The sequence below is a fragment of the Aquarana catesbeiana genome, linkage group LG13, assembly GCF_042186555.1.
Source record: "Aquarana catesbeiana isolate 2022-GZ linkage group LG13, ASM4218655v1, whole genome shotgun sequence".
Taxonomy (NCBI): domain Eukaryota; kingdom Metazoa; phylum Chordata; class Amphibia; order Anura; family Ranidae; genus Aquarana; species Aquarana catesbeiana.
Window position 1 is genome coordinate 193,421,883 of NC_133336.1, and position 22,249 is coordinate 193,444,131.

Consider the following 22,249-nt stretch of genomic DNA (forward strand, 5'->3'; position numbering starts at 1 on the left):
AGTCGCCAGCAGTTACTTCCAGGGGAATAGTCTCTGCATCCCGACGTCTTTTGGGCCATATGCCAAAGATGGGGGGTTCCAGATGTAGATCTCTTTGCATCCCGATTCAACAAAAAAATAGACAGATTTGTGGCAAGGACAAAAGATCCTCTTGCATGCGGGACGGATGCGTTGGTGATTCCGTGGCATCGGTTCTCACTGATTTACGCATTCCCGCCTATTCTGCTACTACCACGACTCCTTCGCAGGATCAGGCAGGAAAGGAAGTCGGTACTTCTGGTGGCCCCCGCTTGGCCCAGAAGGACTTGGTATGCAGAAATAGTAAGGATGACGGTAGGTTCCCCGTGGACACTACCGGAACGCCCAGACCTGTTATCTCAAGGTCCAGTGTTCCATCCTGCCTTACAAACGCTAAATTTGACGGTTTGGCTATTGAGACCCACGTTCTGAAGAGTCGTGGGCTCTCAGGTCCTGTCATATCTACCTTGATTAATGCAAGGAAGCCAGCTTCCAGGATGATTTATCATAGAGTCTGGAAAGCTTATATAACCTGGTGTGAATCCAGAGGTTGGCATCCCAGGAAATATGTCATAGGTAGAATCCTTGATTTTCTACAGATGGGATTAGAGATGAAGCTGGCCTTGAGTACCATCAAGGGCCAGGTCTCTGCTTTATCAGTATTATTTCAGCGGCCACTTGCTTTGCATTCTTTGGTCCGAAACTTTATGCAGGGGGTGATGCGTCTTAATCCTCCGGTTAAAGCGCCCCTAAACCCCTGGGACTTGAATTTGGTCCTGGCTGTGTTACAGAAACGGCCTTTTGAACCAATAAGTCAGATTCCTTTGGTCTTGTTGACAAGGAAATTAATTTTTCTGGTGGCCATCTCTTCTGCTAGAAGAGTATCAGAATTAGCAGCTCTTTCCTGTAAGGAGCCTTATTTGATTATACACAAGGATAGAGTGGTACTACGCCCTCATCCTAGTTTTTTACCGAAGGTGGTTTCTGATTTTCATTTAAACCAAGACATTGTTCTACCTTCCTTTTTTCCAGATCCCTGTTCTCCGGAAGAGAGATCTCTACATTCGTTGGATGTAGTAAGAGCAGTTAAGGCCTATCTAGGGGCAACTACTCAGATCCGCAAGACGGATGTTTTGTTTGTGCTGCCAGAGGGTCCCAATAGAGGACAGGCAGCGTCAAAAGCTACCATTTCTAAATGGATTCGACAGTTGATCATTCAAGCTTACGGTTTGAAACAGAAGATTCCTCCGTTTCAGATCAGGGCACATTCCACAAGGGCTATTGGTGCTTCTTGGGCAGTGCATCACCGGGCCTCTATGGCTCAAATCTGCAAGGCCGCAACCTGGTCTTCAGTTCATACATTCACCAGATTCTATCAGGTGGATGTGAGAAGGCATGAGGATATCGCCTTTGGGCGTAGTGTGCTGCAGGCAGCGGTACAGGGTCCTCAGGTCTGATTGCACCCTACTTGGTCGTGGTTCCCCCCCCTCAGGTAGCATTGCTCTGGGACATCCCATCAGTAATTACTGTGGCTCTGTGTCCCGTGATGTTTGAGAAAGAAAATAGGATTTTTTAAAACAGCTTACCTGTAAAATCCTTTTCTTTCGAAGGACATCACGGGACACAGAGGTCCCACCCCTCTTCTAATACACTATATTGCTTGGCTACAAAACTGAGGTATCCCTGCAAGGGGGAGGGATTATATAGGGGGTTGAACTTCCTGATAGGGTGTGCCAGTGTCCAATCACCAGTGATACCTATATAACCCATCAGTAATTACTGTGGCTCTGTGTCCCGTGATGTCCTTCGAAAGAAAAGGATTTTACAGGTAAGCTGTTTTAAAAAATCCTATTATCCTACCCCTCCGCTCAAGGAATTCCCTGTCATCCAACCGTGTGGTGGCAGAGACATTGCCAATGACCGTGTAGAGGCAATGTTCCCTCACAGCTCTCCCCGGGCCTTCTCCTGCGATTGGCACACCCCCCTAGATGGGGATGGCCTCCTGCGACTGTCTAACATGCCATTCCTCACTTCACCAAGCTGACTCTGACTCCAGTGGCATATCACCTCAGCTTATATATGAGACCCGCCCCCTGCCAATACCAAATGGGGATTGCTCAGAACTCACACACAAGCTGCCTGCTACTCCAGTTCCAGGCCCAGCCCCTCTTCTAGAATATTCTCCTCAGAAGCAGGGGAGGCGCCTCAGAACTGATGTGCAGGTGGTCACACCCACTGCTACTCCGACCACTCCCAGCCCCCCAGATCAAAACAGACAGGCCTAGCATGCAGCAAGGCTGCCTAACCTTACCTGTGCTGGACATGTATGACCCTCTTACTACTGGTAGAGGGTGCTACATGTACAAAAGTGGTCTGTGGAAATCTGGAGTACTCAGATGTATCTATTTCTGTCAAAGGTAAGTCCTTCTAGTTGGATTTGGGTGGGGGTGTCACAGTGTGAATTGACGCAGTATGTTATCTCCAAGATCTTCTGCTAACTAGTTTATGTCTAGTTATTTATTTATTTATGTTTAGTTTTTTTTTTTTTTTTTCTTCTTTGGTTCCTTCAGGCTATTAAGTAGGGGGAGGGGGTGATTGCTCACAGGTGCCTGCAGTCTATATAACTGTGTGTAGGACTCATCCTGAGCCTGCTCATTGTGAAGCTGTAGGAACTTAAACCAAGTGGAACTTTTCTAAGTGGTGAGTTAAAACCAGAGTTTAAAACAGGAGGTTATAACAGGGGTCATAGTACCTGTGTAGTGTGAGTATCTGAGTGTTGTCTGAGTAGTGTGTGTGGATCGTTAGTACTTGTGTATTGTATACTTGAGTATTGAGAGTGTACATAGGTCTGCGACTGTTCTGCGATTGCACGTAGGTCTGTGAGTACCTGTGTATTGTCTTGTGTACCTGTGTATTGTCTTGTTGTGTACTTGTGTATTGTCTTGAGTATTAGTGCCAGGAAGCTAGCTGTTAGGTAATTTGGACAGGGTAAAATCCCCAATCCTCACTAAATTTAATAGGTACGATGCCCGGCGGGTGTGGAGAGGCGACTCTTTGTACATCTTGCCGCATGTATGCGTTCCTTGATCATCCGATCGAGGGCGAATACTGCTGTGCAAAATGTAAGCGCATTGTTTCCCTGGAAGCCCAGGTTCTGAATCTGGGGAAGCAACTGTCAGCACTGAGAAGTCCCTCCATACTAAAGGAGAGCCAGGAACGTACACGGCAGGTGCCGGCAGGGGCCAGCACAGAGGCGGGTGGAGACAAAGAGGTGCTGGCACTAGCAAAGAGTAGATGGGTGACAGTCAGGAGGGGTAGAGGGGGAAGTGCCAGGGAGGCCGATCCAGGACTGGAGCATCCCAATAAGTACGCTACTTTGAGTGACATTGGTGAAACCAGTCAGGGACCAGCACTGCTGGAGCTGAGGGACTCTCCTAGCTGCCGGGGGAAGAACTCCTCCAGTGAGAGTGGGGGGGCAGCAAAGGGAAAGGAAAGACAGATTCTGGTGGTAGGGGACTCAATTCTTAGAAGGACAGAGAGGGCAATCTGTAACCAAGACCTGAAGCGCCGAACAGTATGTTGTCTACCGGGCGCTCGGGTTCGGCACATCACGGATCTTGTGGACAGATTACTGGGAGGGGCTGGGGAAGACCCGGCTGTCATGGTGCACGTTGGCACCAATGACAAAGTCAGAGGCAGATGGAGTGTCCTAAAGAACGATTTTAGGGACTTAGGAGCTAAATTGAGGAAAAGGACCTCCAAGGTAGTATTCTCAGGAATACTACCGGTACATCGAGCCACACCAGAAAGGAAGAGGGAGATTAGGGAAGTAAACAGGTGGCTGAAGAGCTGGTGTAGTAAGGAGGGGTTTGGGTTCCTGGAGGACTGGGCCGACTTCTCAGTTGGTAACCGGTACTATAGAAGGGACGGACTGCACCTAAATGAGGAGGGTGCAGATCTGCTGGGAAGGAAGATGGCCAAAAAGTTAGAGGGGTTTTTAAACTAGGCGATGGGGGGGAGGGTCCAGAGGCAGAGATAGCCAGCGCGGAAGATATTCCAGAGGGTAGTATTGGGGGCATTAGTGGTAGGTTAACCAAAACACAAAAACACAAGGTGAGTATAGTAGCAAGTCCTAGTTGCAATCTCGAAACACCCAATACGAAGACAATATGCGACCGGTCTAAACTATGTGGCATGTTCACCAATGCCAGGAGCATGGCGGACAAGATGGGTGAACTAGAGATACTGTTGTACGAGGAGGATTTGGATTTTGTGGGAATTTCAGAGACCTGGTTCAACAGCTCTCATGATTGGCTGGCAAACATTCAAGGGTATACCCTATACCGCAAGGATAGAGAGGGTAAAAAAGGGGGAGGGGTATGCCTATATATCAAGAATAATGTACAAGTGAATGTGAGAGATGACATCACTGAGGGAGCTAGAGAGGAGGTGGAATCCTTATGGGTAGAGCTCCAAAGGGATAAAGCTAAGGGGAAAATAATACTGGGAGTATGCTATAGGCCCCCAAACCTGAGGGAGGAAGTGGAGACGGATCTCCTATCACAAATTGGAGTAGCAGCAAGGATGGGAAGTGTTATCATAATGGGGGATTTTAATTATCCAGACATAGATTGGGCGGAGGGAACCGCGCATTCATTTAAGGCTCGCCAGTTCCTTAATGTCTTGCAGGACAATTTTATGGGTCAGATGGTAGACGCACCAACTAGAAATAAAACATTACTGGATCTACTGGTAAACCAACAATACAGACCTGATCACGGATGTGGAAATGCGGGGCAATTTAGGTAACAGCGATCACAGGTCAATTAGTTTCAGTATAAATCACACAAATAGGAAACATAAAGGGAATACAAAGACACTGAATTTCAAAAGAGCCAACTTCCCTAAACTACAAACCTTGCTAAAAGGCATAAACTGGGATAAAATATTAGAAACAAAGAATACGGAGGAGAGATGGGTTTGCTTTAAGAGCATATTAAATAAGGGCATTAGCCAATGTATCCCATTGGGTAATAAATTTAAAAGAGCGAACAAAAGTCCTGGATGGCTTAACTCCAATGTAAAAATGCATATAAAAGCTAAGGAGAAGGCCTTCAAAAAATACAAGGTTGAGGGATCATCCTCAGCATTCAGACTTTATAAAGAATGCAACAGGATATGTAAAGGTGCAATTAGGACAGCTAAGATAGAACATGAAAGACACATAGAGGAGGAGAGCAAAAAAAATCCCAAGAAATTCTTTAAGTATGTAAACAGTAAAAAAGGGAGGACAGACCATATTGGCCCCATAAAGAATGAGGAAGGACATCTGGTTACAAAGGATGGGGAGATGGCGAAGGTATTGAATTTATTCTTCTCCTCAGTCTTCACGAGTGAATCGGGGGGCTTCAGTAACCAAAACTGCAGTGTTTATCCTCATGACACAACACAGGAAGCACCTCCATGGTTAACAGAGGACAGAATTAAAATTAGACTTGAGAAACTTAACATTAATAAATCACCGGGACCAGATGGCTTGCATCCGAGGGTACTTAGGGAACTCAGTCAAGTGATTGCCAGACCGTTGTTCCTAATTTTTACAGATAGTCTACTGACTGGAATGGTACCAGCTGATTGGAGAAAAGCCAATGTAGCTCCTATATTTAAAAAGGGCCCAAAATACATCCCTGGGAATTACAGACCAGTTAGCCTAACATCGATAGTATGTAAACTCTTGGAGGGGATGATAAGGGACTATATACAGGATTTTAGTAATACGAACGATATCATTAGCAGTAATCAGCATGGATTCATGAAGAATCGTTCTTGCCAAACCAATCTATTAACCTTCTATGAGGCGGTGAGTTGCCATCTAGATAAAGGAAGGCCTGTAGACGTGGTGTATCTGGATTTTGCAAAAGCATTTGACACAGTTCCCCATAAACGTTTACTGTACAAAGGAAGGTATGTTGGCATGGACCATAGGGTGAGTACATGGATTGAAAACTGGCTACAAGGGCGAGTTCAGAGGGTGGTGATAAATGGGGAGTACTCAGAATGGTCAGGGGTGGGTAGTGGGGTTCCCCAAGGTTCTGTGCTGGGACCAATCCTATTTAATTTGTTCATAAACGATCTGGAGGATGGGATAAACAGTTCAATCTCTGTATTTGCAGACGATACTAAGCTAAGCAGGGCAATAACTTCTCCGCAGGACGTGGAAACCTTGCAAAAAGACCTGAACAAATTAATGGGGTGGGCGACTACATGGCAAATGAGGTTCAATGTAGAAAAATGTAAAATAATGCATTTGGGTGGCAAAAATATGAATGCAATCTATACACTGTGGGGAGAACCTCTGGGGGAATCTAGGATGGAAAAGGACCTGGGGGTCCTAGTAGATGATAGGCTCAGCAATGGCAGGCAATGCCAAGCTGCTGCTAACAAAGCAAACAGAATATTGGCATTAAAAAGGGGATTAACTCCAGAGATAAAACGATAATTCTCCCGCTCTACAAGACTCTGGTCCGGCCGCACCTAGAGTATGCGGTCCAGTTCTGGGCACCAGTCCTCAGGAAGGATGTACTGGAAATGGAGCGAGTTCAAAGAAGGGCAACAAAGCTAATAAAGGGTCTGGAGGATATTAGTTATGAGGAAAGGTTGCGAGCACTGAACTTATTCTCTCTGGAGAAGAGACGCTTGAGAGGGGATATGATTTCAATTTACAAATACCGGACTGGTGACCCCTCAATAGGGATAAAACTTTTTCGCAGAAGAGAGTTTACCAAGACTCGTGGCCACTCATTAAAATTAGAAGAAAAGAGGTTTAATCTTAAACTACGTAGAGGGTTCTTTACTGTAAGAGCGTCAAGGATGTGGAATTCCCTTCCACAGGCGGTGGTCTCAGCGGGGAGCATTGATAGCTTCAAGAAACTATTAGATAAGCACCTGAATGACCACAACATACAGGGATATACAATGCAATACTGACACATAATCACACACATAGGTTGGACTTGATGGACTTGTGTCTTTTTTCAACCTCACCTACTATGTAACTATGTCAGGTTGGGCTCATCTTTGTTTTAGGTCAGCATTCTCACTGCACCTCCATATTGATTTTCTATATTCTGTAATTATTTACCATATGTACGTCAGAGCGGGCCGTCTTTAACATGGGGCAAATGGGGCAGCTGCCCCGGACCTAGTCTTTGTTGGGGGGCCCAAAGCAGTTGCCCCTTGAGCCCACGCCGCCGCAAATTGGAGCCCCGATGATGCCACTGCAGAGTGCACTAGGGAAGCAGTGCTGTATTCCCCAACTAGCAGAGAGGGGGCGGGGCCGGGAGCTCTATTGACGCACTCTCTGATCGTCCCCTACAGTATGTCCGCACTCTCTGACCGTATCCTGCAGTATGTCCGCACTCTCTGACCGTATCCTGCAGTATGTCCGCACTCTCTGACCGTATCCTGCAGTATGTCCACAATCTCTGACAGTCCCCTGTAGGTATATCCGCACTCTCTGACCATCCCCTGCAGTATGTCCGCACTCTCTGACCGTCTCCTGCAGTATGTCCGCACTCTCTGACCGTCTCCTTTAGTATGTGTATTAATGTACCGCTTTACTTGCTCAATTATTTGGGGTTCCATTAGCAACGGGAACCAATCCCGCATTACAGAGATCCACGACCTGGTCACATGGTACAGGAAGGAAGGAAGGTCCCTCCTCCTTTACTAGGTAGTGACATGGGACAGCACTTTTCAGGTGTACTCTGTAATTTTAGTACTGCACACAGTGACACGGCTCATCTCTAAGTCAGGGAACTGCCTTGTTTGTATCTCACATGACCGCATATTCCTTAGCTGCAAACTTAAAACAGCAGAGGGGAGGCAGATCAAGGGACAACCCATACATTTAGGGGTTTCCCAGAGCCCTACATCCCAAGCCAAAAGAATATGAGTAGTTCCATAATTCTTGCACCTCTCTTTTCTTGCTCCCCCTAAAGGAAAGCTGCCAGAAGATGGAAAACCTCACATTACATTCCTGTATGCCTCGGTCCTCGCATTGCTTCCAATGACCAACTTTAGTCAGTAGACTCTCACCAGACTTTTTATCCAGAGCACTTCTTCACTATCTATGGCACAAACCAGTCACTATTCTGATGACCTCCAGTGTCTACCTAGACACCTACACTGCCTACTATACACTACAAGGGTCCCAACCCTAACCATGACGTCATCTAGTGGCCAGTTTGGGGAACTACACCTGTGCCACTACACTACAGCTCCTTCCCACAATGCTAGACATAGTAAAACAATTTACTCTCTGTTAGTGGCGGCTGGTGGTAATTTTTTTTTTTTTTGGGGGGGGTGGGGTCGGCAAATAGTGCACCCACACAGGGAGGAGATTCAGCGTGAAAATAGCAACTGGGTTGGCTCGGTTCGCAGTGCTCTGCACCCCGAACACACCCTATTTAGAAGCCAATTAGAGCCTCTGGCTCTAATCACATGCTTCAAAAAAAACCCCTTTCATTGGAATTCATGCATCCAGCATCCTGAAAGGGGCCGGATGAATGGACAGGGGGGTGGCACCCGTGCACCCTTAATGGATGGACCGCCCCTGCTCTCTGTGGTACTATCACAACATGCATAGAGCTGAAAATGTGGAGAATAGTTACCCAATCTGATAAAACTCTTCTTTTTCAGTGACCATCGAGTGAAATTGTAGATTGGTAAAATAACAGAGGCCAGTGATCTTTATGTTATACAGAACTATTCAGAGCTCCTGAAATAAAAGTGAAGCCAAACCGGGTGCTGGAAGGAGATCACATGACCCTGACATGTGACACGAGTCTCAGCCCACACAGACAGACGGATCTTCAATTCGCTTTCTATAGAGATCAACTGACTGTTCAGAATTTCACTTTAACTAACCAATATGCAGCTGAAATGGCTCAGCTGGAGGATTCTGGCAAATATTATTGTGAAGCAAAAACTTTAAACAGTAATGTGAAAAAGAGAAGCAATGAGTTGAATATTGAAATAAATGGTAAGTATAATTCAAGGTTTGAATTATACTTGGATAGTAGATGTGTATACATTATTTTCCAAAAATAAGTCCATTATTTAGAGTCACTTCCCCTTCCTGCCCAGGCCAATTTGTAGCTTTCAGCGCTGTCACACTTTGAATGACAATTACGCGGTTATACAACACTGTACCCAGATTAAATTTTTATAAATATAATTTTTTCCACACAAATAGAGCTTTCTTTTGATGATATTTAATCACTACTGGGGTTTTATTTTTTTCCAAACAAACAAAAAAAGAATGAAAAAAAAAAAAAGTTTTCATAGTTTGTTATAACATTTTGCAATCAGGTAATTTTTCTCCTTCACTGATGGGCACTGGTAGGCTGTACTGATGGGCACTGATAAGGAGGCACTGGTGGGTACTGAAAGGCTGTAAAGATGGGCACTGATAGGTGGCACTGATAGACTGCACTGATGGGCACTGATAGGCGGCACTGATGGGCACTGATAAGGAGGCACTGATAAGGCAGCACTGGTGGGCACTGATAGGTGGCATTGATAGGTGGCACTGATGAGTGGCACTGATGGGCGGCAATGAAGGGCACTAATCGGTGGCACTGATGGGCACTGATGGGCCCTGATGGGCCCTGATGGGCACTGGTAGGTAACACTGATAGGCAGCACTGATGATGAGTAGGGTTGCCACCTTTTCTTCGAGCCAAACCCGAACACTTCAGCGGGGCTTGGCATTTTTTTTTTGTAGCATACGCAATGAGATTGTAAAATACCTGGGACACCTCTGTGTGCCCTAGGAGAGTATTAATGTGGCACGCGCAGCGGTGAACAGTGGGTGTAGCCAATTGCATATAGTGCAGGTGTGTAATGTGCAATATAGTGTATATAGTGCAGAGTGTTTAATGTACTATATAGTGCAGAGTGTGTAATGTACAATATAGTGTATATAGTGCAGAGTGTGTAATGTACAATATAGTGTATTTAGTGCAGGCGTGTGTAATGTACAATATAGTGTATATAGTGCAGGCGTGTGTAATGTACAACATAGTGTATATAGTGCAGGCGTGTGTAATGTACAACATAGTGTATATAGTGCAGGCGTGTGTAATGTACAATATAGTGTATATAGTGCAGGCGTGTGTAATGTACAATATAGTGTATATAGTGCAGGCGTGTGTAATGTACAATATAGTGTATATAGTGCAGGCGTGTGTAATGTACAATATAGTGTATATAGTGCAGGCGTGTGTAATGTACAACATAGTGTATATAGTGCAGGCGTGTGTAATGTACAACATAGTGTATATAGTGCAGGCGTGTGTAATGTACAATATAGTGTATATAGTGCAGGCGTGTGTAATGTACAACATAGTGTATATAGTGCAGGCGTGTGTAATGTACAATATAGTGTATATAGTGCAGGCGTGTGTAATGTACAACATAGTGTATATAGTGCAGGCGTGTGTAATGTACAATATAGTGTATATAGTGCAGGCGTGTGTAATGTACAATATAGTGTATATAGTGCAGGCGTGTGTAATGTACAATATAGTGTATATAGTGCAGGCGTGTGTAATGTACAACATAGTGTATATAGTGCAGGCGTGTGTAATGTACAATATAGTGTATATAGTGCAGAGTGTGTAATGTACAATATAGTGTATATAGTGCAGGCGTGTGTAATGTACAACATAGTGTATATAGTGCAGGCGTGTGTAATGTACAATATAGTGTATATAGTGCAGGCGTGTGTAATGTACAACATAGTGTATATAGTGCAGGCGTGTGTAATGTACAATATAGTGTATATAGTACAGAGTGTGTAATGTACAATATAGTGTATATAGTGCAGGCGTGTGTAATGTACAATATAGTGTATATAGTGCAGAGTGTGTAATGTACAATATAGTGTATATAGTGCAGAGTGTGTAATGTACAATATAGTGTATATAGTGCAGAGTGTGTAATGTACAATATAGTGTATATAGTGCAGGCGTGTGTAATGTACAATATAGTGTGTATATAGTGCAGGTGTGTAATGTACAATATAGTGTGTATATAGTGCAGAGTGTGTAATGTACAATATAGTGTGTATATAGTGCAGGCGTGTGTAATGTGCAATATAGTGTATATAGTGCAGAGTGTGTAATGTACAATATAGTGTAGGTGTGTGTAAAGTACAATATAGTGTATATAGTGCAGGCGTGCGTAATGTACAATATAGTGTATATGTAGTGTGTAATGTTTGGTGGGGAGCCTCCCAGTGTAATTTTGGGGGGTGGGGGAGGTCTCCTGGTGTAGTATGGGGGGACAGGGGAGAGGAGGAGGGGGGCTGACAGAGAGGAGAGGGGGGCTGACAGAGGGGAAGAGGGGGGCTGACAGAGGGGAAGAGGGGGGCTGACAGAGGGGAAGAGGGGGCTGACAGAGAGGAAGAGGGGCTGACAGAGAGGAAGGGGGGCTACAGGGGCTAACAGAGAGAAGAGGGGACTGACAGAGAGGAAGAGGGGGCTGACAGAGGAAGGGGGGCTGACAGAGAGGAAGGGGGGCTGACAGAGAGAAGAGGGGGCTAACAGAGAGAAGAGGGGGCTGACAGAGAGGAGAGGGGGCTGACAGAGAGGAGAGGGGGGCTGACAGAGAGGAGAGGGGGCTGACAGAGAAGAGAGGGGGGCTGACAGAGAGGAAAGGGGGGCTGACAGAGAGGAAAGGGGGGCTGACAGAGAGGAGAGGGGGGCTGACAGAGGAGAGGGAGGCTGACAGAGAGGAAAGGGGGGCTGACAGAGAGGAGAGGGGGGCTGACAGAGAGGAGAGGGGGGTTGACAGAGAGGAGAGGGGGGCTGACAGAGAGGGAAGGGGGGCTGACAGAGAGGGAAGGGGGGCTGACAGAGAGGGAAGGGGGGCTGACAGAGAGGAAAGGGGGGCTGACAGAGAGGAAAGGGGGGCTGACAGAGAGGAGAGGGGGCTGACAGAGAGGTAGACGGGGCTAACAGGGGCTGACAGAGAGGAAGAGGGGGCTGACAGAGAAGAGAGGGGGGCTGACAGAGAGGAAAGGGGGGCTGACAGAGAGGAGAGGGGGGCTGACAGAGGGAGGGGCTGATAGAGAGGAGAGGGGGCTGACCGAGGGAGGGGCTGACAGAGGAGAGGGAGGCTGACAGAGAGGAAAGGAGGGCTGACAGAGAGGAAAGGGGGGCTGACAGAGAGGAAAGGGGGGCTGACAGAGAGGAAAGGGGGGCTGACAGAGAGGAGAGGGGGCTGACAGAGAGGAGAGGGGGCTGACAGAGAGGAGAGGGGGCTGACAGAGAGGAAAGGGGGCTGACAGAGAGGAAGAGGGGGCTAACAGGGGCTGACAGAGAGGAAGAGGGGGCTGACAGAGAAGAGAGGGGGGCTGACAGAGAGGAAAGGGGGGCTGACAGAGAGGAAAGGGGGGCTGACAGAGAGGAGGGAGGATGACAGAGAGGAGGGGGGGCTGACAGAGAGGAGGGGGGCTGACAGGGAGGAGGGGGGCTGACAGGGAGGAGGGGGGGCTGACAGGGAGGAGGGGGGGCTGACAGAGAGGAGGGGGGCTGACAGAGAGGAGAGGGGGGGCTGACAGAGAGGAGAGGGGGGCTGACAGGGAGGAGGGGGGCTGACAGAGAGGAGAGGGGGGCTGACAGGGAGGAGGGGGGCTGACAGAGAGGAGGGGGGGCTGACAGGGAGGAGGGGGGGCTGACAGGGAGGAGGGGGGCTGACAGAGAGGAGGGGGGGCTGACAGGGAGGAGGGGGGGCTGACAGGGAGGAGGGGGGGCTGACAGAGAGGAGAGGGGGGGCTGACAGAGAGGAGAGGGGGGGCTGACAGAGAGGAGGGGGCTGCCGCTGCGATCATACCTTTGGGTTCCCGCATCCCGCTGTGCTGACAAGGTCTCGGGCTCCCCTGTCACCTCTCGTCTCCCACGGTCCCCAGCTGTGGTGGAGCAGGAAGAGGGCGAGGCCGAGGCTCCATGAGATGAGGACCGTGAGGTCGGTCGGAGCTCACGGCTGCTCGCCTCTTACACAGACAGGCTACACCGGCGGTCTGTGATATGGAGCAGAGAGGCACGCGCCGCACAGCCGCCCCGGCCACATAATAAATACTGAGCTGTGGGGCGGAGGACGGGACACAGACAGAGGCACTGGATATTAGTTGTGCCCGGGTTTCCAGGGGACAGAAACCCGGGCACAAGTTGCCAAACCCGTACTGTCCGGGTCAATCCCGTACGGGTGGCAACCCTAATGATGAGGCACTGATTGGCAGCAATAATCGGTACTGATAGGTGGCACTGGTGGGCACAAGTGAGGCGGTGGTGGCTCTCTGTGTGAGGGATCGATGTCCCTCTTACAGAAGCCAGTGAACAGGTTTTTTTTTTAACCAACATTGTTTACATCACGTGATCAGCTGTCATTGACTCCATTAGGAAGTATTAGACAAAGAATACATTTTATTTCTATTGCTCTCTTTCAGAGTCCTTCACTGACCCAGAAATCAAAATGTCCGCAAACCCAATAGAAGAAGGAGACAATATCACACTGACATGTCTTACCAAACCTTCTCTATTCATATCAGCCACAGAAGTGGAGTTTGCTTTCCAAAGAAATGGACAGAACGTTCAGGAATTCGGTTCCTCCAGTAAATATGGAATCCTGTTTGCTAAACTGGAGGATTCTGGGTATTATATTTGTGAGGTCAGAAGGTCATCCAATGGTTTAACTAAGAAGAGTAGAGAGATAAATGTCCAAATAGAAGGTGAGAAGGACACCATACAAGAGGAGGGAAAGGAATAGGATTTATATTATGTTACTATAGTGAGATAAGTGCGTTAAATAATGTGTATTATTAATGAATTAATTAAGGCAGATACTGAGCCACACCCTTTAGACCTTAAATAATATTGATTAATTAATACCAAAGGGCATGTGATAGTCCTGGGTGGATATATGCATCAAGTCCACATATTGTACTGACATAAGTGACAGAAACTGGGGTGAAAAAAACGTCACAGAGTGATTTTCTTCCTCATTGAACTTGATTCAATAGTTGTTATAACTTCACCCTGGGTTTGTTCACTATTTCACCATATGATCAGTTGATACACTTCTCCAGTATTAGTTTAATTAATGCAATAAAAAAGAAAGGATATCATTGCGCAATGAACCATACCATTCTAATAATTTCCTTGCCGAATCTAAATAAATGCACTCACTTGTATGCTACACAACATCAGCGCATAGAGCAGTCAGCCGCTCACCGCGATCTCTCTCCTCGCACCGTGCTGTGAGTACCTATCAGGCACATCAGATGAGGTCACTGATTCGGCAAGGAGATTATTAGAATGGTATGGTTCATTGCGCAATGATAGCCTTTTTTTTTTTATTGCATTAATTAAACTAATACTGGAGAAGTGTATCAACTGATCCTATGGTGAAATAGTGAACAAACCCAGGGTGAAGTTATAACAACTATCGAATCAAGTTCAATGAGGAAGAAAATCACTCTGTGACGTTTTTTTCACCCCAGTTTCTGTCACTTATGTCAATACAATATGTGGACTTGATGCATATATCCATCCAGGACTATCACATGCCCCTTGGTAATAATTAATCAATATTATTTAAGGTCTAAATGGTGTGGCTCAGTATCTGCCTTAATTAATTAATTAATAATACACATTATTTAGCGCACTTATCTCACTATAGTAACACTAATTTGAATTGAGTGGTATCAGAACACCTACACATAGGTGCGGCTTTATAATATTATATCTAGGATTTTTTTATTATATTTAAAAAAAAATTTAGTATCCCCTGAAATATCAAACAGAAATGGGAGCATGATTTTTTCACATAAGCTTGCAACAATCGAATTACCACATTTATCCTATTAGCGCTTTAGTTCACCATTGTTATTTATCACAGGATTTATATTATACCTCTACAAAATATAACTTATTTACTATTGTGTTCTGATTTTGCTTACAATTATATTAATGTCTATGCAGAGCTCTTCTCTCACCCGGAAATTGTAGCGAACCCAGATTTCCCCAGAGAAGGCAACAGAGTTATTCTAACATGTAACACGAGTATATTCACATTACGAAACGACATCGAACTGCAGTTTGTGTTCTACCAGAATGAAAAGAAGGTTCAGAAATTGAATTCATCACATCAATATATAATCCCATTGGCTCAACTGGAGAATTCTGGAAATTATTCCTGTGAAGCAAGAGCTCTATACAAGGGGATGAAGAAAAGAAGTGCGGTAGTAAGTGTGGTCATTCAAGGTGAGCATAGTCATTTCTGAACATATCTAATGTCAGTAAAGCATTAGAAGAAATTTTAAAGCGAAGCAGGTAGGTTTTTTTATGTCAGGATGGATTCTGAGGGGTCTATATATAATTTCACCAAAAACATCACACATTCTCCACCAAAGATCAGAGCTGGATTAAACCCTGTGGAGGCCCCTACGTGATGAAACGTTTGGAGGCCCCTACATAGATGAAACCTTTGGAGGCCCCTACATAGATGAAACCTTTGGGCTCCACTCGCAAGTTTATGGAGATTTCTTGTGAGCACCACTGGCATAGCATTGAACTAAGTAGTGTGCATGTCAGCTTCTAGATGGAGATGACCATCACTATTGTACATTGCATGTTTGTAGGTTGACCCAAAGTTTTTTTACAAACTGACAACTAAAAGAAGATGAGCTTTTAACCACTTCAATACCAGGTACTTATACACCTTCCCGCCCAGGCCAATTTTCAGCTTTCAGCGTTGTTGCAATTTCAATGACAATTGCGCGGTCATGCTACACTGTACCCAAACAAATTTTTTATTATTTTGTTCCCACAAATAGAGATTTCTTTTGGTGGTATTTGATCACCTCTGCGATTTTTATTTTTTGCGCAACAAATAAAAAAAGACAAAAAATTTTGAAAAAAATTAAGTTTTTCTTTGTTTCTGTTAAAATAATTTGTAAATAAGTAAGTTTTCTCCTTCAATGACGGGCACTGATATGGCTGCACTGACGGGCACTGATAAGGTGTAACCAATGGGCATCGATGAGGTGGCATCAATAAAGTGACACTGATGAGGTGGCACTGATCGGCACTGATGATAGGCACTGATAGGCGGCACTGATGGGCACTGATAGGCACTGATAGGCGGCACTGAAAGGCGGCACTGATGGGCACTGATAGGTGGCACTGGTATGCGGTACTGATGGGCACTCATAGGCGGCACTCATATGCGGCACTGATGGGCACTCATAGGTGGCACTGATGGGTACTTATGAGTGGCACTGATGTGTACTTATGAGTGGCACTGATGGGTGGCACGGATGGGCACTGATGGTCACTGATAGGTGGGCACTGATGGGGCTGGATGGGCACTGAGAGGTGGCACTGATGGGTGGCACTGATGACACTGATGGGTGGCATTGCTGGGCATCACTTGTCTGATCTGCTGCATAATGTTGCCAGTCAGTGTCCATTTGTGGGCACTGATTGGCATATATTTGGCATATTTTTGTATATGTGGGTGGCCATGGGATACGTACCTGGCCATCCATGTTATGGAGCCGAGTGGGGGCCATCTTTCCCTCACTCGGCTCCTGGCCTGTGAGGGGAAAAGAACGGATCGTCTCCGCCACTACTGGCAGCTCCAGTAAGCGGCGGAGATGACTTGAGCGTGGCGGGAGGGGGCCCTCTCCCGCCCCCCGGTAAAAGTGATCTTGCAACGAATCCACCGCAGAGACCACTTTTAAGGAGGACTACCTGCCATTTCTGGAAATTCTGGGGTTATGGCAGCTTTCTGAAGTTTGCGGTGAGTGGTTAAAAGAGAAGTTTGGGATCTGACAAAAAAAAACATTCATACTCACCTAGGTGGATGCAGCATCTGTCCCCCTCGGCCTCTAAGCCTGAGAACTGAGCGATCAAAGACCACTGTTTGCTCAGTTCTTGGTCTTCAGTGAGCAGAAAGATGGTGCCAATCAGTCACCAGCTCTCTAATCTGCCGCTCCATGCCAAACTCAAACACCTGTCAGCCATCTGGACACATCCCGACAATACTGCTGGGATATCTGCAGAGCCCAGAACAGCTCTTTGACATCAGCGGACAGTAGGCTATAGCCCATAGTTCTGCATTCTTGTGGTTGTGAGCCACAGGAGAAGTAAAGCCAAAATAGTTTTTGCCCTACTTCTCCTTTGATGTAAAGTTCTCATTTCTTTGAGTTGATTCATTTTTTCTATTTTTTGTAATCAATTTAAGAAAGCTTCATTATCATTTTCTTTCAAAATGTTATTTTGATCTTTTGTTGCCAGGCCCTTAAACGGTGTGGCACCTGCTCTGCCCTTTTGGTAATCCAGCACTGCCCAAGAATCCATAAAGAAAATGTGTGGATCACTTGGTAAATATCTTAAGTAAAAAATTGTTAAATTGACCTATTCTGGCAGAATTGTCTATTCTGACAAAAAAGGTCTTTCTCTGGCTACTAGCAAATTTTGCCTAATTGTCCATGACAGCTGTACAAGCACAGCTTGGTGTAAACTTTCGGCATGCTGTGACCATGTGTTGGGAGGCGGGACAAAGTAAGTCCTGTGCTCACGCAGGAGAGCTACATCATTCCTGGTGGTCCATTGCATAGAAATAATGTAGGTCAAAAACAGTGCTGTTCTGGTGGCACCAGAAGTAATAATGGACTGAACACCCAACCCCCCCCCCCCCCACCCCACCCCACCCCAGGTTCGGTTTGCACCAGAACTCCCGAACAGGGAAAAATTTTGAAACTCTATTAAAGTCTATGGGACCTGAACATACAAAATCAAAAGTCCCCATTTTGAAGGCTAATCTGCAAGTTATTGGCCATAAAAAAAGTTCGGGGGCCCGGGTACTGCCCTGTGGGACATGTATAAATGCAAAAAAAATGTTTTTTTAAATATTGTTTTTAAAGAAGCAGCAATTTTAATGATTGCCTGGGAGGTCCCCTTAGTCTGCCTGTAAAGTGGTGCATCTGTACTGTGTATAGAACCTGCTGCATAAAAACTGACATTTATAAAAAAAAAAAAAAAAAAAGACATTTAAATTGACTTTCGCAGCTGCAAATAAAATGTGTGCCCCCCCCCCCCCCCCCCCATGCATACCAGGCCATTTGGGTCTGGTATAGATTTTAAGGGAAATCCATGCCGAAATGTAAAGAAAAAACGTTGTGGGGTCCCCCCAAAATACATACCAGACCCTTATCCAAGCACGCAGCCTGGCAGTCCAGGAAAGGCGTGAGACGTGCAAGAGCCCCCCCTCCTGAACCATGCCAGGCCACATGGTAGGGGGCTCTGCCCCCTCCACCCCAAAGCACCTTGTCCCCAAGTTGATGGGGACAAGAGCCTCTTCCCGACAACCCTGGGCAGTGGTTGTAGGGGTCTACGAGCAGGGGGCTTATCTGAACAGGGGAGTCCCCTTTAGCAAGGGGGCCCCCACTTCCCGCCCCCCAATATGAATGAGTATGGGGTACATTGTACCCCAATGTAGATCCATCGTCAATCACGACACCTGTCGCACCGCCGGCCCAAAGAAAGAAAAAAAAAGGCGATGAAGGCTAACCGCCAAATGCCTGCTCCTCCATTTGACAGTTCTTAAATAGGCAAGGGACGGGGCCAATTGGTGGCCCGGCCACCTTGTGATGTCACTGACCGGTGTAAGTTGGGTATATGAAGTGGAACTGTCAGGTGACCCCGTCCCCTACCTATTTAAGAACTTTTGTGTCGGAGCGTTTTTTTTTTTCTTCTTCAGGTCTTGCAGTGGGCAACGGATCTACATCGGGGGGACATTTTTTACAATCTTTTTAAATAAAGGGATTGTCAAAAACTGCCTAAAATCTTTATTTCTTTGTGAGACTTTTTTTGGTGAATTATTAGGAGTACAATGTACCCAAACTCATTCACATGGGGGGCGGGATCTGGAGCCTCCTCGTTAAAGAGGGATTCCAGATTGCTTTAGATGCTTTAGGGTGGGGGGCCCCAAAGCACCTGCCCCATGTTGAGGGCATGTGGCCTGGCATGGTTCAGGAGGGGGGGTCAGTCCCTCATCTCCCCTTTCCTGGCATGCAAGGCCGCATGCTTGGATAAGGGTCTGGTATGGATTTTGGGGGGACCCCACACCAAAAAAAAAATGGTTTGTGGTCCCCCAAAATCCATACCAGACCCTTAATATAAAAAGAAAAGAAATGCGCTCAGTGCGTATACAGTAAAATATTAGAAAATGTTAGAAAATATTATTAATAACTAAAATTCGTGAGTCCAGCAGCTGGACACTATAACCCCGATATACAGTAAGGGCAAAAAAGTTGATATAGAAAAAAGCAGTGCAGCACTGGACACTTCAGTTGGTAATTTATTTACTTATTTAACACATTCACTCTTTTGATACTTGTCCAGCGCTGCGCTGCTTTTTTCTATATCCATAACAGACCCTTATCTGAGCATGAGCCTTGCAGGCCAGGAAAGGGGGAGATGAGCGAGCAACCCCCCCCCCCCTCCTGAACCATACCAGGCCACATGCCCTCAACATGGGGCAGGTGCTTTGGAGCCCCCCCACCTTAAACCACCCAAGGGCCTGGTATGAATTTGGGGGGGACTCCCACACTTTTCTATTGCCTGCAAATCCTGCAATTTTTTTTTCTAATCAGTTGTCAGTGGGGAAGCTCGCTGACAGCTAATGACTCATCCGTTGTTAAGGACACGGCAGCCAGCTTCCCAGCACCACTCCTTAATAATCTATTGACTGTGTGTTTGGTGGGCAAACTTCCCGCTGAGCACACAGAAAATTCTAGAGGGAGAATTGGTGAGAGAACTGGGGGGGGGGGGCACTGGTAAGAGAAGAGGAGGGGGAATTGGTGAGAGAGCTGGGGGGGCACTAGTAAGAGAGGAGGGGGAATTAGAGAGCTGGGGGGCACTAGTAATAGAGGAGGGGGAATTGGTGAGAGAGCTGGGGGGACTAGAAAGAGAGGAGAAGGGAATTGGTGAGAGAGCTTGGGGGGCATTAGTAAGAGAGGAGGGGGGAATTGGTGAGAGAGCAGAGGGGCACTAGTAAGAGAAGAGGGGGAATTGGAGAGAGAGCTGGGGGGCATTAGTAAGAGAGGAGGGGAAATTGAGGAGACAGCTGGGGGTGCATTAGTAAGAGAGGAGGGGGAATTGGTGAGAGAGCTGGGGGTGCATTAGTAATAGAGGAGGGGGAATTGGTGAGAGAGTCGGGGGTGCATTAGTAAGAGAGGAGGGGGGATTGGTGAGAGAGCTGGAGGTGCATTAGTAAGAGAGGAGGAGGGAATTGGTGAGAGAGCTGGGGGAGGCACTAGTAAGAGAGGAGGGAGAATTGGTGAGAATGCTGGGCAGGCATTAGTAAGAGAGGAGGGCGAATTGATGAGAGAGCTGGGGAGGGCCATTAGTAAGAGAGGAGGGGGGAATTTGTGAGAGCTGGGGGTATTAGTAGGCGAGAAGGGGGGGGATTGGTGAGAGAGCTGGGGAGCATTAGTAAGAGAGGAGAGGGGGGCTTTAGTAAGAGATAAGGGGGAATTGGTGAGAGAATGGGGGGCATTAGTAAGAGAGGAGGGGGAATTGGTGAGAGAGCTGGGGGGACACTAGTAAGAGAGGAGGGGGAATTGGTGAGAAAGCTGGGGGGCATTGGTGAGAACTGGGGGCATTGGTAAGAGAGGAAGGGGGGGCATTGGTGAGAGAGCTGGAGGGGGCATTGGTGAGAGGGTTTGGGGGGGACATTGCTATGTGAGCTGGGGGGCATTGCTGGTAAAGTTAGAGTGGGGCATTGATGTGAGAGCGGGGGGGCAATTGTGAGAGGGGAGAATGAGAGCTGGGGGGCATTTGTGAGAGGGGAGAGTGAGAGCTGGGGGCATTTGTGAGAGGGGAGAGTGAGAGCTGGGGGCATTGTTGAGAGAGATGGGTTTTGTTTAACCACACCAATTAAGTCTCTCCCACCATTAAGACTTTGGCCCCACCCACATTTTGCTGCTACGCGCGTCCCAGCTCACTTACTCCCTCAATTGTCCCTCATTCTAAAGTTCAAAAGTTGGGAGGTATGCCTTTGCATACCCATAGACTTGTATGGGGAGCAACACTGTTCTGAAGTGAACAAAAGCCTGCTGACACAGACCTCAGCACCCTATCCTAATCAAATAATCCTTAAAAGCACTAATGGAAAGAAGACCATGTTTTTTTAGTTTAACCACCTCATCTCCAAAAGGTTTATCCCCCAAAACCCCTGGCCAGGCCATTTTTTGCGAAATACGGCACGTTACTTTAACTGACAATTGTGCGGTCGTACGACGCTGTACCCAAATATAATTGATGTCTTTTTCCCTACAAATAGAGCTTTCTTTTCTTTTCTTTTTGGTAAAAAAAATTGATTGGTTTACATAAAAGTTATTGTTAGTTATTATCTATGCTCTATGGGATATTTTTATGGAACTTTTTTTTTTCTAGTAATGGCAGCAATCAGCGACTTATAGCGGTACTGCGACATTGTGGCGGACACATCGAACACTAAGTGACACTTTTGATACCTTTTTGTGAACAAGTGACTAAAAAATATATCAGGGGTGATCAAAGGGTTAAATATGTTTCTAGGGAGTGCTTGCTAACTGTGTGGGGGAGGTGCTTTAACTGTAGGGACGAGCCCGATGTTCGAGTTGAACATAAGTGTGACTCGAACATCCGGTGTTCGCTCATTTGCCGAATTTAGCATTATGGGGCGTTTGCGGGAAATTTGAGCGCCCACGGAACGCCCCATAATGAACAGCGAGACCGTCAATGCACTGCAAGATCGCATGCATTGACGGCTGCTGATAGGCCAACGAATGCATCTGACCTGCATGCTTTGGCCAATCACAGCGCGGTCTGCTGTGAGAGCCATGTTTGGCCAAAGGCAGGGTGCCTTTGACCAATCATGGCTCAGGGGGCTGAGTTCACGCCCCACACTATGTAAGGCTGCTTACATAGTGGCCGTACATAGTGTTATGAATGAGAGCAGCAAAATGACATTTGGAAAGGAAAAAATGTCATTTAAAACTCGCGGCTGTAATGTATTGTCAGATCCCGGCAATATACATAAAAATCATTGAAAAAAACGGTGTGAGTTCCCCCTCAGTCCATTACCAGGCCCTTCAGGTCTGGCATGGATATTA

The 22,249-nt window shown here is 46.6% G+C and overlaps 1 protein-coding gene across 2 annotated transcripts in view; it reads left to right on the forward strand.

Moving 5' to 3' along the window:
- LOC141117206 (low affinity immunoglobulin gamma Fc region receptor III-B-like) overlaps positions 1-22,249 on the forward strand; it is a 69,475-nt gene that overhangs the window by 42,890 nt on the left and 4,336 nt on the right. For both annotated transcript variants that reach the window (XM_073609916.1, XM_073609917.1), the window contains exons 5-6: positions 13,532-13,813; positions 15,066-15,347. In XM_073609916.1, the coding sequence (XP_073466017.1) occupies positions 13,532-13,813; positions 15,066-15,347 (564 nt within the window). The remainder of the gene's footprint in view (positions 1-13,531; positions 13,814-15,065; positions 15,348-22,249) is intronic.